Source organism: Thalia democratica, chromosome 4 (assembly GCF_965202585.1).
Source record: "Thalia democratica chromosome 4, ktThaDemo2.hap1.1, whole genome shotgun sequence".
NCBI classification, from domain to species: domain Eukaryota; kingdom Metazoa; phylum Chordata; class Thaliacea; order Salpida; family Salpidae; genus Thalia; species Thalia democratica.
The window spans coordinates 56,544,254-56,561,148 of record NC_139168.1 but is presented as its reverse complement, the minus strand read 5'-3'; the positions used below and the strand labels follow the sequence as shown (position 1 = coordinate 56,561,148).

The following is a 16,895-nucleotide window of genomic DNA, read 5'->3' as shown; positions in this document are numbered from 1 at the left end:
TTACTTAAGCTGATTAGTTTATTTATCTTTAATTTTTGATATTGTAAATCTGTATTTATAATAATTTAATACGTTCTAGTTTAATAAAAACTTTGACAAAAAACAGCTTTAAAGTAAATAAATCGTTTTTAAAACTTTTAAAGTTTTTTATGCATTCTTTCGATATATGACTACGATACAGTTCTTTTTATCCAATTGTTATAAACACATATTATAAATGAAACTAGCTCACTTTTTTGAAAATCATTTGCCAAAAAAAGCTTACAATCAGTAATCTTAAGTCTTATAGTTTTATTTAGTTTATAAAAATTTTATTGTACAAAAGTTTACTGCTATTGAAGATCTTTATTTTAAGGTTTAATAACTTATTAACAACATATATTGAAAGTAATTGCTAAAATTTTACTTCAAAAATAAGTGAATTTATAAAAAAAAACAAAGCATAAATAAAATAAAAACAAAAACTTAAAACAAAATATTTTCATAATTGCTGAAGTTCAACATTTTTTTAGAGCTATTTATTATTTATATTCTTATTCTCCAACTCATTTAACATCATGCGAATTACCAAGTAAAAATACAAACAAACAAATTTTTTAGACAAATAAGCATACCACTTTTTTGCTACTCATCGTACTTTTTATTTCTATACAATACAGTAAAACCTCTCGAGAATCTACGTACATTGCGTCCACATCAAAAATGCTTAATTAAAAGAGAGAACGTAATTAAACGAGAGGTAGGAATTATATTACATACTATATTAATTATTTTATGCTATTTTATATATTAGTATATTATTGTTAAATCAATACAAACAATAAATTTGTTTTCTACAACATTACAAATTTTTAAAATAAGTATATTCTATATTTTTTGAAAGTTCAAAAATTTGGCAACTAAACAAGAGTTCGTAACCAAACGATTAACAATAATTTAGCCTCTTTTCGCTACAAATCTTCAGTGTTATTTACGTTTAAAGTTTCTGTAAACGTTAAACTAAATAATGATCCTAATTAAACCTTATAACTTTAAAATACGTAGAAACAAGTTTAAATAGATAAGCTATGCAAAAAAATTAGGCAAACTTGACATATTTTACTAACAAAGCTTTACGTTTTAGAAACTTATTAAGTTGATAATAGTTAAACATAGTAAATATAAATTATTAGGGCATTAAAGCAATAGTGGAAAACAGCTTGAACACTTTATTGTTATAACATTATGTTTAATATCAAATAACTTTATCAATTTGTCCAATAAATTTTTCTATTAAAGTCTTTTATAAGTCAATTTTTTTTCTAAAATCTCCCTTATTTGCAGCGATTTATTTTATATATTTTTTTTAATAAATAAAGTTATTGCTATTAGTATAGATCTTAACATTGTTGAGAAGCTTATTATTGTTATTGTTATTATTATTATTATTATTGTTGTTGTTGTTGTTGTTGTTGTTGTTGTTGTTGTTGTTGTTGTTGTTGTTGTTGTTGTTGTTGTTGTTGTTGTTGTTGTTGTTGTTGTTGTTGTTGTTGTTGTTGTTGTTGTTGTTGTTGTTGTTGTTGTTGTTGTTGTTGTTGTTGTTGTTGTTGTTGTTGTTGTTGTTGTTGTTGTTGTTGTTGTTGTTGTTGTTGTTGTTGTTGTTGTTGTTGTTGTTGTTGTTGTTGTTGTTGTTGTTGTTGTTGTTGTTGTTGTTGTTGTTGTTGTTGTTGTTGTTGTTGTTGTTGTTGTTGTTGTTACTGTTACTGTTGTTGTTGTTGTTACTGTTACTGTTACTGTTATTGTTATTGTTTTTGTTTTTGTTACTGTTTTTGTTATTGTTATTGTTTTTGTTATTGTTTTTGTTATTGTTTTTGTTATTGTTATTGTTATTGTTATTATTGTTATTGTTAGCGTTAATAAAGCATATAGTAAAATCTAATATTCTAAAGTAATAGTTTTTTATAACTTACAAGGCGGGCCACAGATGTTTTCTTTGAAGGCCGCAGTTTGCCGACCCCTGGTTTAAATAAACAATGTTAATAATTTTTTTTTTAGTTTCATTCCAATTAGTTGCTCCGTCTACGATAGACAATATATATTCTTTAAGTCTTTAATAAATAGAACTAAATAAAAGTATATGTATATAACAAAACAGTATGACGTAATATTGTGCATTACAAAAATTCAGTACAAAAATCGATCTGACATCTAACAAACCAATCAACTAAAATTAACAAAAACAACAGTAAAGTGACTATAAAATACTTCAAAATTTATTGTATTTTAAGAGAAGCTTTTTCATATGTCGACAAGACGATATGAATTCACTCCTCTTATTTAAACAACCTTCCTTTTTTAACGCATACATAACAGCTGTTGATTCTTTTAAGTACATCCTACAAACAGGGTTATTACCATCTGCTATTGGCTGTGCTCTTTTTATCGGGTAGCTGTCTAAATTGCGCGAGCGTACATAATTGCACGAGGGGACAAAATTGCACGAAAACACAAAATTGCACGAAGATACTTTTGCACGAAGACTAATTTGCACGAGAGCACAAAATTGCACAAAGATAAAATTGCACGTAGACAAAATTGCACAAAGGTTCACTTTTGCACGAAGACAATTTTGCACAAGGGTATATTTTTGCACGATCAGACAATTTTGCACGCAGACCTGTTTGCACGAAGGGTCATTTTTGCACCAGTGACAATTTAGCACGGAGGGTCAATTTTGCACGGGTTTTGTTTCCTTCCCAGGGACGGGTCAAATTTGCGCGTAGACATTTTTGCACGAGGGGACAAAATTGCACGAGAAGACTCTTTTGCACGAAAAAATTTATATGATATTTAAAAAAATAAAAAAATCAGAATTAAAAGATTTATAAACTAAATAATAGTATACGAAAAAATGTTTTATATTATTTAAAAAACTAAAAAAAATTGAATTATATAATTTAATAACTATATAAAAAAAAATTTAAAAATAATAATTAAAAATAACAAATCAATTTTAAGTAAAAAAAAATAACAAATCAATTGATAGTAAAAAAAAAAAAAACTAAAAAAAAAAAAATATATATAATATTTTTAAGTAAAAAAAATATTTTAAGGAAGAAATAAAAATTTAATGTTAAATAGATTAAAATAAAAAAGAAAAAGTCAGAATTTTAAAAATAAAATAACTAAATAAAAAATAATTAAATAAATAAGATTATTAAAAATTAATAAATTAAATAATAAATACATTAAACAAAAGTCCAAAACAAAAGTTAATAAAATTAATAAAAAAAGTCAAAATAAATGAAGTAAATAATTAAATAAATTTTAAATAAATAAAAATAATTAAAACTGTTAAAATAAACAAATTAAATAATAACCAAAAATCAATCAAAAAAAAATTATATAAATAAAAATAAAAACGAATTGTACTGTAATCTTCCTTTATTGTACCAACATATGTTTCTGTGTGTTACCGAATCAACACACTTCAACTGGGTTCTGTAAAAAAGTTATTATTGTAATGGAAGAATAGAAGCATAGAATAAAGTAGGTGTATACATGTTTTCATTAAAATAAAATTATTTCTACAGATAATAGTTAAAAATAGGTAAAATACTTAAAATTAAATCCGACTGTTATAAGACTATATAATGTTTGTAATTGTTAAGTCTAAATTAAGTAAAGTAAACTAAAATACACAACAAAACAACATATCATAATATAAACAAACCACTCACGTTAATGGAAAGAAATACTGATTCAAATTTTACTGTTGTCAATGAATGAAAAAATACATTCATTACATCTAATAATTACGTCACAATATAAATAAGGTTATTTCAACTGTATTGCAAAGTTTTTTAATTTAGTTTTTATGTTTGTAATCTATTTTGAACAAAAATAAAACATCAACCATTAGTTAGTGAATCAATAAAATTTAATAAAACTTAACAACGGTGAAGACAATAAAATCCACAGAAACTCGATGTAACATGTGTATTATATATTAAATGCTTGTAATGATTAATTCAAAGTTATGTACAATTAGGAAGCAGATTTAGTTCAAATGTAAAAATCAAAAATGAAAAAACTTAAAATTTAATAAAAACAAAACACAAAAAAAAACCAAACTTATTATTGAGCTTACAAAGTACTGACCGATAATTAAGTTACAGCGACATACATAAAATCACATTGACTTAAATTACATATATATTGTATTTAATAATTATTAAAATAATTGATTGATAAAGTAGCAGTCGGGTATTTAAATTAAATATCTTGCAGATATTTAATAAGTAAACTGTGTTATGTATGAAAGGTAAAACAACAGGGTGGTCATATGTTAAGTATAAACCTGCAGTAAAAAACCTACTAGCTCTCTTGGGCGTAGTAGGTAAAAAAGCACTGTTTATCTGTGATTTGAATACAGGCTTCCAATTAAACTTGGAACTTAACACATAAAGGTGTAAAAAATTATAGTCGGAGGGTAAAATGAATATATGAATGTCGGAGAATAGAAAGTAACATGTGTGAAATAGATATATAAATAATAAATGAATAAAACTATATATTATTTAGGATATATAGTTATATGAATATATTTTAAGTGAATGTGTGTGTGTATGTGAAAGGTGAATGAAAAATATGGAAGGTGAGAAAGCGCCAAGGTGTTATTTGAAGAAGAATCGTTGGTTGTGTGCACAGTTGTTTGAAATATCACGTCTTTTATTTAGTAATTGTTTACTATCTTCTGCTAAAATTGCCATTCGTTCAAGGTTTCATATTTGGCAGATCTTGCTCGCGCTACTGATGTTATTGTTGGCGTGGTAAAGGATGCTCCATTCCATTTCGGGTTTCGTTCCATACCTGTCAAAATACTGCCAAACGAAATCTGACAATCTTGTGCTATTCTTTTTATTTACATGTTTAAAAGTATACTTATGCCCGGTGTACCTATCTTTAAAATGACTTCCTGTCGAACCAATATTCACTTTATCCTTATTATTATCATTAACATTATTATTACTTTTGTTATTATCTTCACTAAGCTTACATTTAACACGCACCTTATAGTGTTTTAAGTTTTATTAAATTTTATTGGTTCACTAACTAATGGTTGATGTTTTATTTTTGTTCAAAATAGATTACTTTATTATATGCTTCTTTCATTACAGTAATTATTTTTTTACAGAACCCAGTTGAAGTGTGTTGATTCGTTAACACACAGAAACATATATTGGTACAATTGTGCCACTCTAGTGGTAATTTTCTCTTTTTTATTTTCTTCTTTTCTCTCAAGGGAGTATAAATTAATAATATCGCGCGTAATTTAGACTTTTTAGTTTCTGCTTCGTTGCAGCGGACTGAAGTCAGTGCAGCTCTTCGCTGCACTTAGGTTTTAATGGTTTCAATCTTGTTGTCGAGTTTATTTCGATTTTAGAACACTTTTTGAGCTTGGATTAAACGTTTAGTTTTTAGTTTCTTTGATTCGAGTATTGTTGTCTTTTGAAAGAATTGATAATTTGATTTATTAGTGTAATGTTGTGCAGTATTTTATCATCTTTTCGTTTCGCAAATTCATTGTAAATATAATCATTATCACAGATTCGAACTAAGTTTAAATTAGTATAAGTAACTGATTTATTAAACCTTTAGTAAATAGAAAGTAAGTCATATTAGTTTATTTAAGCTAACTATAATTTAAGCGTTATCTTGGGGCATCTACTATATAAGTAAGAGCGCACGTTGCGTTATAAACCAGGCCAATAATAGTATATAAGTAGAACAGCCTCGTGGATAGCGACACAATAAAGGAAGATAACTGTACAATTTGTTTATATATATAATTTATTTAAATGGCGATTTTAAAAATTCTGGTACATATGTTTCATAAAGCTTTAATTTTTCATAAAGCTTTAATCATCAGCCAGTTAAATTCAAAATAAAAAGCACTGTACTAAACAAAGATACAAAAGTTATGCAAACTGATGATTAAAGCTTTATGAAAAATCAGTTAGGCTGATGATTAAAGCTTTATGAAAAATTAAAGCTTTATGAAACATATGTACCAGCATTTTTAAAATCGTCATTTCAATAAATTATTTAAAAGCCCTTCAAGTGGGCTCAGTAGAAGGTGTTTAAGTTTGAACATTAACCTTATTTTATATATATATATATATATTTATATTATATTATATTTTATATTATTATATATATATTTATATTATATATTATATTATATATTTATATATATATATATATATATATATACATATATATATAGAAATAACATACACAAAATAAACTTTTGCTTGGTACAGCTGTTTCTGCGTTTAATACGCGTCCTCAGCCAAGTTTTATTCAATGAAAAGCAAACTTGTAAGTATAGCAATAAAATTATACAAAATTAGGTATTACGTAATAATAGATAGTTGATTTTAGACAAAATGATTAACTGAGTTTTTAGATAAATTGCTTTCTATAATGTATGCAGCCAGTTTGTAATTCGTTTCTTTTGTTTAGAGATTCAGATTTCTTAACTTTTAAAATTTCGATTTTTTCCGCATTGCACAATTTACATCTGTTTTTTAAACTGTATTTATTTTTCGTTCTTGTTAATATTTCCCACTGAATTTTAAAATTAACTTCGTTATTTTTTAGTTTCCAAATGTACTGCGATAAAGTTGTCGTGTTTTTATGTTTTTCGTGTTTGAAGCTGTACTTGTGCTTTGTGTAGCGATTCTTGAACGATAGTCCAGTCGAGCCTACATAAAAATTGGTCTGGTTATCAGTTATGACTGTCGCTTTATATATAACATTTTCCATCAGGCAACTTCCATTTACCGGGCATTCTTGTTTTTTGCAGTCACACATTCGCCTCTCTTTGTACTGCGTGTCTAACATCTTTCGATTGTGTGCCATTATAAGTTGTTTCATGTTTGGCATGCAGGAGTAGGACACTTTTAGTGTCTTCCTGTTAAAAACTTTACAATATGGATGGTTTTCAGTAAAGTTATTGTCCACAATCTCTAGGAATTTATATATATATATATATAAATATATGCCCGGTAAAGAATGCCCGGTAAATGGAAGTTGCTAAATGTAAAATATTATATATATATAAAGCGACAGTCATAACTGAAAACCAGACCAAGTTTTATGTTGGCTCGACTGGACTATCGTTCAAGAATCGCTACAGAAAGCACAAGTACAGCTTCAAACACGAAAACATAAAAACACGACGACTTTATCGCAGTACATTTGGAAACTAAAAAATAACGAAGTTAATTTTAAAATTCAGTGGGAAATATTAACAAGAACGAAAAATAAATATAGTTTAAAAAACGGATGTAAATTGTGTAATGCGGAAAAAATCGAAATTTTAAAAGTTAATAAATCGGAATCTCTAAAAAAAAGAAACGAATTACAAACTGGCTGCATACATTATCGTAAACAATTTATCTAAAATCTATGTTAAGAACTTTGTCTAAAATCAACTATCTATTATTACGTAATACCTAATTTTGTATAATTTTATTGCTGTACTTACAAGTTTGCTTTTTATTGAATAAAACATGGCTGAAGACGCGTATTAAACGCAAAAACAGCTGTCCCAAGCAAAAGTTTATTTTGTGTATTTTAATTTTCTATATATATATATATACCACAGATGTTTTTGTGTTAAAACTTTATTCCGACTAACGGCGTTTCACTGCTCTCAAATAAATTTGAGAACAGATCTACGGAGCCTATAATACATTAATACACATTAGAAAAGAAGCATGTATAATTATGTATAACATTTATTTAAGTAGTAACTATAAACGAACTTTATGGTTTAGAAACAAAGTTTGGAATTATCTTTCTCGCTGTGGAGGTACTTGGCCTGTAGTACCCGGTTTGAGCGATGAAGAGTATTTCGGGTCAATAGGACGTTTGGGTACGCCTGCTTCTTTTAACCTCTTGCTCTCACAAGCCTTGATTTCTGTGGTCTCGCTAAAAGCGGCTTGCATGTTCTCTTTGGAGAACATGCCGTCATTATTACTAACCTTAGGCTTACTGCGATTACCTGTGCTCATAGTGCTATTTCTGAGGGAGTTACTAATCTATCTATTGTATTTTATTAACTAGCCAGAGGAACGTATCTAACTATGGCCAACAACAAGTTTAGTAAGTTACGTTAGTTCATGATTACGTTAAGTATGTTAAGAGATAATGAAGCTGCTAGCGATCTTTATTTAGTCTAAACAACTATACTTAATTTATTAAATCTTATGTGAAACTAAGTGTACAACTGAGTTTAATAAAATATTAGCAATCTTTAAAGCAACTTATTTTATTCAAAATTATGTAAACAGATACAATAATTCACACTATACAAATTCAAATGTACAAATTATTTTAGAGAAACAGAAATAACATGCAAAAGAATAAACAATACTCACGATTACAAACGATGTGTGTAAAAAGGCTGCTGCCACTGACTGATCGTCATGCTAAAGCAGTTCGAGAAGTAAACAAAGCGATAAAAAAGTCCCTAATTTGAGAAAACTCTCTAGCGCCCTTTTTTATTTAAACACAATGTCGTTACAGAATAAAAATATAAAATTGTCTACCAAACCTACGAATTTAATAAAAGCATATACTAACCTCAAAAAAGCTCTAAGAATAGGCAAGTTATTCAAAAATGAAACATAAATAAAGTTGTGCAGAAATGTTGTATCATAATAAATTTAACAAATTAATCAATAAGTTTTTCAGCTTGAAAACATGTAGTATTAAATTTAGTGTTTGTGATTGTATATGAAAATGTTGTAAAATAAATAAGTGCATAAGTAGACATAGTTATTTAAAGTAGAATCGTCGGTTGTGAGGAAAAATATTCGACAAATTTTGTTGCTTGTTCAGAAGTAGGTCTTTATCTTCTGTTGCAATTACTGCTCTTTCTGTATTGCAAGTTGGGCAAATTCTACTTACTCCGTTGGATGTATGTTTGATCTTTGAAACAATACTCCACTCCATGTTTGGCCTTTTATCGTACCTGTGAAAAAAGCTCCAGACATAATCCGATAAACGCGTGCTTTGTTTTTGTTTATATTTTTAAAAGTATGTTTATGTTTAGCATATCTATCTTTGAAACTACCTGCTTTGAAACTTCCGATATAAATTTTACTAGGGCCCTTACTTGCAACTTTAACTTTATAAATTTTATTTTTATTTAAACAATTACCTTTTAATGGGCAGTTATCTTTATTTATTTTACGTTAATTACAAGTTTTAGACATATTACTTAACTTATCACTGAATATTTGTCCTCACAACCGACGATTCTACTTTAAATAACTATGTCTACTTATGCACTTATTTATTTTACAACATTTTCATATACAATCACAAACACTAAATTTAATACTACATGTTTTCAAGCTGAAAAACTTATTGATTAATTTGTTAAATTTATTATGACGCAACATTTCTGCACAACTTAGTTTGTGTTTCATTTTTGAAAAACTTGCCTATTCTTAGAGCTTTTTTGAGGTTAGTATATGCTTTTATTAAATTAATAGTTTTTGTAGACAATTTTATATTTTTATGTTCTTTTTCCAGACTTTGTTTATAAACCATAAAATTCGTTTATAGTTACTACTCACATAAATATTATACATAATTATAATTATGTGAAATGCTTATTTTCTAATGTGTGTTAATATTTTATAGACCCGTAGATCTGTTCTTAAATTTATTTGAGAGCAGTGAAACGCCGTTAGTCGGAATAAAGTTTTAACACAAAAAAGTTTGTGGTATATATTCTGATAAGCTTAACTTATCAGGATCTCTAGGACTTAACGCCTTTTAACGTTATTACTATTAATATATAAAATAAATATATATATTTATTTATGTAATTATATAAAAACTATAATTTATACAGCTGTTTCATACATGAAATATACAGTTTCATGTACTCCTCAGAAAGCTACAGTTTATTACAATAGTAAACAGAAACTTAGATTTTGAAATTTTTATAATAATTGTGACGTAGTAATAATACAGTTTATTGTACAGTTAGCTGAATTTGAAATGATAAGCTGTAGTTGTAAATCTATGCATTTTAGGAAAGTTTAGAAAGGTTATTTTAGAAAAGTGTTTTAAGCTAATAGACATTTTTTTTTAGACTGTTGGAAAAATGTTATAAAATACTCGTGTTTGTCGCTTAAATTTTATTTTGTTTTAATATTTAGTTGGTTCTAATTTTGTTAAAAAAATATTTTTGATAATGGATACATATGTTTTGTATTTCGCTGTTCTTGTTTAGTGTTTCGTTCTTATCTGACTTTCGATTTCTATTTTTTCTAAATTACAAAATTTGCAGCCGAATTTAGTATTGAATTTCGATTTTGTCCTGTTTAATATTTCCCATTTAAGTTTGTATTCTGTATTGTTATCTTTTAAATTCCATATGTAGTTCGCTAGTTCTTTTGTGTGTCTATTGTTAATATTGTCGAATGATGATTTGTGGTTTCTGTATCTTTGTTTAAAAGTATTTCCTGTGGATCCAATATACTGCTTTGTTGTTTTATTTGATGTTACTGTTGCTTTATATATTATATTTGACACTAGGCATTCGTTATTTAAAGGGCAAGGTTCTTTACGGCAATTACAAAGTTTATCTTTTATGGTGCTTTTATTGTCTATTTACACACATATATATATATATAAAATAAGGATATTGCTCAAATTTGAACACCTTCTACAGAGCCCACTTGAAGGGCTTTTAAACAATTTATTGGAAAAGTACGATTTTAGAAATACTGGTACATTTGTTTCATAAAGCCTTAATTTTTCATAAAGCTTTAATCATCAGCCAGTTTAATTCAAAATAAAAAGCACTGTACTAAACAAAGATGCAAAAGTTATGCAAAAATTAAAGAGAGTGCTTTTTATTTTAAATTGAACTGGCTGATGATTAAAGCTTTATGAAACATTAAAGCTTTATGAAACATATGTACCAGTATTTTTAAAATCGTACTTTTTCAAATAAAATATTTATAAGCCCTTTAAGTGGGTGTCATTTTATTTGATGTCATTGTTGCTCTATAAATATAGTTTTAGACATAATATATAGAGCAAAAATAACATAAAATAAAAAAAAAACAAACAGTACTCAGGATCTACAGCAAATACTTTTAAACAAAGATATAGAAACCACAAATCATCATTCAACAACATTAACAAAAGACATAAAACAGAACTGGCAAACTATATTTGGAATTTAAAGATAAAAATACAGACTACAAACCTAAATGGGAAGTACTAAACTGGACAAAATCGAAATTCAATACTAAATTCGGCTGCAAAATTTGCAACTTAGAAAAAAAATAAATTGATAAATCAATCAAGGACACAACACTAAACATACAAAGCGAAAGACAAAATATATGCATTCATTACCAAAAATACTTTTTTAGAAAATTAAAACTAACTAAATAATAAATCATAGTAAAATTAAGCCGGGAACACGAACGATTTTAAACGTTTTTTTAATACAACTTTTCCAAACTTTTCAAAATGCATAAATTCTTAAACTAACACGATCAGCGTATTTTTTCAAACTTAACTTACTGTACAAAATATACTACATTATTACTACGTCATAATAATTATAAAGTTTTCAAATTCTTAATTTCTGTAAAACTCTGTTAATAAACTTTAGCTTTACTGATGACTGTATGAGTTTATATATCTCATATACGAAACGGTCGTATAAACCTGTTGTTTTTTATATAGTCAAATAAATAAATATATTTGTTAATATGGGTAAGCTTTCATGAACACACATTTCAAAATAAAGCATAAGTTTTAAAATTACTTAAAACTCTTATAGGTTTACCTCTTACTTGGTCTTGCAATTTTGAATATATTTGTGATAACTTGGATGTTCTATTTGGGAGAATGTCAGAAAAAATGGAGAATACTTAAAGAAAATCGTTTCAAAGAAAGAAAAACACGTCTATAGTTATTATTACATAAATTATTAAAATGAACACCTTTTGTAATACTTTATAATGCATTTAAATTAAAGTTGCTAAGCTATTAATTGGCGCTTAAAAAGGAAATTATAAAAAGTGTTTTAAATAATCAAAAAGCTATTTAAAAAATCTATATAAAGACTACTTGTATATTGTAAAATAATTATTAAGTACTTGCTAACAAGTAAAGCTTATACAAACACTTTTCTATACTAATCGAATTTTTTCGTACTATTTATTTTTGCTACTTGTAATTAAATATCGATTTTACCTATTAAACTTCTAACCTGAGACTTATTTTCATTGCTTTGTAAAAGGTTTCTTAGTTAAGCTAGGTATATTTAAAGTTGTTCTTAACGTTATAAATGTTAAGAACTAACTCTAAAACTAAGCCTAACTCGACTTCGGGCCAAAGCAACGCCCGTGCAAAACAGACCTGTCCCAAGATCTCTTATGCTCATTCGTAACTTAATAGCTTACTTTATTTACAATCGGTCAAATATTTAGAACCCAGTTTAATTTCAATCATAATGAAAAAAAACTTTGATTTATTAAAAAACTTAATGATTTTTGAATTCTGTAGATAAATTACTTTAACACCTTAAAATATATAATTTGTTTTAACAGCTAGCTTAAATCCCGTAGCTTTAAACTTCTTACCGTTAATATTAATAATTATTTATAAAACATACTTTAAAGTATAAAAACAGTGTTTATAACCAACTATGTTTATACATGTTTTTTATTCAATAATCAAATAATTTAGATTTATGATATTCTTAAACCGACGGCTGCTGACGGCCAAGGGTTCCGTTTGCCTTGGCTGATCATCTAAATCAACAGATGGCCAACCAGTCCTTGCGCTTCTTTTGCAGTCGTGCCTTCTTAAGAAGTTTTGGTAACTTTTAGGTTGTAACGAACAAAATGATAAATACTCTTTAGAAAATTTTAAATAAAGTTAAGCTTAGAAAAAAATAACTACTCTAGGATGCAGCTGCTTGTAATTTTATATAAACAACACAACGAAAAACGTAATCAAACAGTGATTAAATTTAGCACTTAAGGTAAAAAACTGAATACTGTAATAAAAACTTTAGCAAATAAGTATTAAACTTTTGCTTTTGAGATTAAAAACTTTACAACAAAACCTTATAAAAGTACTACATAAATATTACTAACCCTCTGCACTTTAAGATTAAATATTTTTCAAAATGCCTACAGTTTGGCTGGTTTCTTGTTTGAATTTCCGGCAAAACTAAATTTTGATTAACAGGGGTAAAAAACTTAAAATTTGTCGTCATAAATAAAAAAATCAAAATGCTTACATCAGACTTCAAAAAGTTAATATTAAAATTCTTGCTAAAGCAGGAAAAATTTTAAGATTTTGAGGATTGGTTCAATTTTTTTATAAAAAACTTTAGTGTAAGTGTGCACAAATTTGGTTTTGTTCCTTAATAATATTTTACAAATCTTACTTTATAATGAATTTTAATGTTTCTGTTTTTAGAATTGTTACAATAACTTTATGTTTTTTGGTGGTTGTAAAACATATTTTTTTAAACAAAAAAAAAGGTTTGTGTTGATTTTAAATTAGTTATAATATTCAAATTTAACTTGTCTAAAAATTTGTTTAGTTTAAAAACTATCTTTTCAAGTTTTAGCTCAATTATTTTTACTAGTAAGTTTTTACTAAATTATATAGAAGGAAACTTAATTTCTACATAAAGAACTTTTTTACTTATTATTTATGTTTGATTGAAAAAGATTTTTTAACATTAGTTATATTTTTGATTTTAGTATCAAATTATATCTGCAAAATTAAAGTTTAAATTTTTTTAAAAATATTTTATATTCAATCTACAGTAAGCTCAGTAGATAAAAAAAAAATCTGTAGCATAAATAGCTTGAACAATTGTTTATAGTATGCTCACAATACATTTTGAATAAAAACAAGTTTAATATACATAATACAAATTGACTTAAAACGAAATTAAATAAATTTATTGTGTACTGTACATTTTTTGTGAAGACAAGATTAACAGTTTACGACAGTTTTTTCTTAATTGGGCCATATTAGCTATAAGGGGGCAATGACTAAAGAGAGACAAAAAATAGACGGGTATTTAATTAGTAAAAGCGGTGACTGTTTTTAGAAGGCAAATTGAAAAATATGAAAACGAGTTTCGGAGACTCTGGTTTATTACTTATAACTAACTATTAATAGTTAAATTTCTGTCGAATACTAAAAATTGTGTAATAATTTTTAATCTAAAAGTTCTTTTATTTAGTTACAACTAAAAAAGGCAATTTATAGTTTTATTTTAAAACAAAAAAAAAAGTTTGTTAAAAAACAGTAAAAAAGAGAACAACTTTTTAGTACAGTGTTTTAGAAAAACAATAATAGATACTTTAAAAGTAACTAAAATAAAATTTTAATGGATATAAACAACGACAAATATTTAAATCTATTTTTCGTATGTAGTTTTAACACTATGCTCTATTTTTCTTCAGCTAAAACTTGTTTTGAAATTACAGTAGATATCTTTAAATAATGTAGTATTAGTTAAAACTAAATTTAGCCTATTTAGATTGTTTTGTGTTACCTGTTTTTATTATGATTTAAAAATTAAGGTCATTTGCTAAACAGATTTTGTTTAAGTGCCATTGTTTAGTTCAGCAATAACATTTTTTTTATTGGTTAAATTATTTTAGAATTTTTTTTTGAGATAAATAATTCTATTTTTTGTTTTCCACACTACTTTATAACAATATAGATCTGTTTCGGTTCAAAATAAAACTGTATACTATCGTACAACTTTATCGAGTAAACATACAGTGGAATCCAGGTCACAGAAAAATACTAGGAATTTAAATGGCTAAAAAATTCTGTTTGAAAATGTGTAACAAGTAGGTATAGTTTGTGTGACAACATTTAATAAAAAATATATTTTATTCAAAAATTCTAACACAAAGATTTTTTTTTCTCATGGAAACCTAAACAATTAAGGCAAATGATAAAAATGTTTTGTTAAAAATACATGTGTGTCGTATCTGTACAATGCAAAAATGTTTTAGTTTTGTTAAATGTTTAACTACAAAATCATACGTAATAAAACAACTAGTTATTAATTAAATTTAGAATTTGATTCAAAAAATAGAATTTTGTCAATTTTGATACTTAAAATTTTATTTTCTAACAATACATAGTTTTGTAAATTACGTTTCATAAATGTTACTTTAAAGCAGGGTTTCCCAAAGTGGGCGATTTTGGATATCATGGGCAATAAATGGTAAGGGACAAAAAAAGTTGATGAGTAATTAACTAGTAAAATGGCAATATATAATAAAGGAAGGGCTATTATATTCTAAACTTTATAAAAAATTGCGAATAAGAATATGAGTTTAAGAAATCTTGTCTATACTAAAAAAATTGAATTAGACTTTGTTGCTTGATTACTTATATTATAATTTAAGTATATAACAAACTTTTTATTTAACTTTTTGTAAAACGCAACGCTCGAATCAGTTTTTTGATTATTACAACAAATTTAAACTTTTTTAACCAGCTACAAATAAACGCAAAAGTTACATTGTATACATTTTAATTACCAACACTAACGATATGTAGAATTAATGTAACTAAAAAAAGTTAAATAGTAAATGCGCAACAGACCGTTTTATAAATGCTTCGATAAACACCACGTGTATCAAAAATAAATTGCTTCGAGAAATAATAAACTAAGTTCTTTAGTTAAAACTTTTTTGTAAAAAAAATACTTTTGCTCAAATAGTTCTGAATAAAATATTTAATTGTATTATATGAGAATTTAAATAGACTTTCTATATTTTTGGAAAATAAAATGAATAAGTTTAAAAATTTAAGCATTTTATTATGAAATTATTAAGACAAAAAACAAGTGACTAAATCTCAAAACAAATTTTAAAACCAAAGAAACAAATGTAAAATGAACATTAAAAAAATGGTTAATACGGTGATAAATATAACTATGTGAATTAGTATTATTTATATAGGAAACAAGCTAAAGTTTTATCTAATGTAAACTTCATCAGTTTAACTTACTAAACTGCGTTTTATGTTAAAGCTTATGTTTGTAGGAGGTAAAATAGAAAAGTATCATATAAGATACGTAAAAATGAATTAGGTATTAAAGAAGAACTATCAGATAATGTAAAATATATAAACAAAGTTCAGGTTCAGACAAAACAAAATAATTTGGTATTTATGATTATTGAATCACGATGATTTTTTACAACAAAAAAAATATTTTAAGTATTTTCAGGTATGCAAATGCTGAAGCTCTCGAGACGTTGATAGACTTGTTAAGGACATAAGATAAGCTTTTAACTACTTAACATTAAGCTTGGCTTTAGTTACAAAACTTAAAATTAACGATTATTAACTGTTATTTAACTCCAAAAACAGACTAGAAAAAAGTAATTGAAGTAAAATGTATTATTTGTAAAAATACCTTTTAAACAAAAAAAATAGTTATTTAGTTTAAAATCAATAAATGAATATACTTGAAAAACTTTGAAGGGGTTAAGTTTCACATACACCAGACACAAAATATATTTTAATTAAAAAAGGTTCATTTTATTTTAAGATGCAAAATATAGCATAATTTTTTTTTGGTTTCAGTACTAAATAAATTTTATAATTTTACTAAACAAATTAACTGCAACTTGATATACACTCTTCATGAAAAACAAAATTAGAAAAGGTTCTCGGAAACTGTTTGAGCAATAATTTTTATTAAATCATCTTGCTCGTTTATTATTTCAGATAAATCTTCTTCCTTAAAATATGTTTTTCAAATGAAATAGTTAGAAAAACATGGTTAAACAAAACTCTAATAAGAT

At 25.8% G+C, this 16,895-nt stretch overlaps 1 protein-coding gene across 2 annotated transcripts in view; it reads right to left on the bottom strand.

Moving 5' to 3' along the window:
* Positions 1-15,686: 15,686 nt before the first annotated feature.
* Positions 15,687-16,895, bottom strand: part of LOC145834572 (cartilage-associated protein-like) — a 29,385-nt gene continuing 28,176 nt past the window's right edge. The window contains exon 10 of one of the 2 annotated variants that reach the window (XM_082942031.1): positions 15,687-16,831. In XM_082942031.1, the coding sequence (XP_082798157.1) occupies positions 16,748-16,831 (84 nt within the window). In that variant the 3' untranslated portion in view covers positions 15,687-16,747. The remainder of the gene's footprint in view (positions 16,832-16,895) is intronic. The other variant, XR_014369787.1, reaches the window with a different exon arrangement.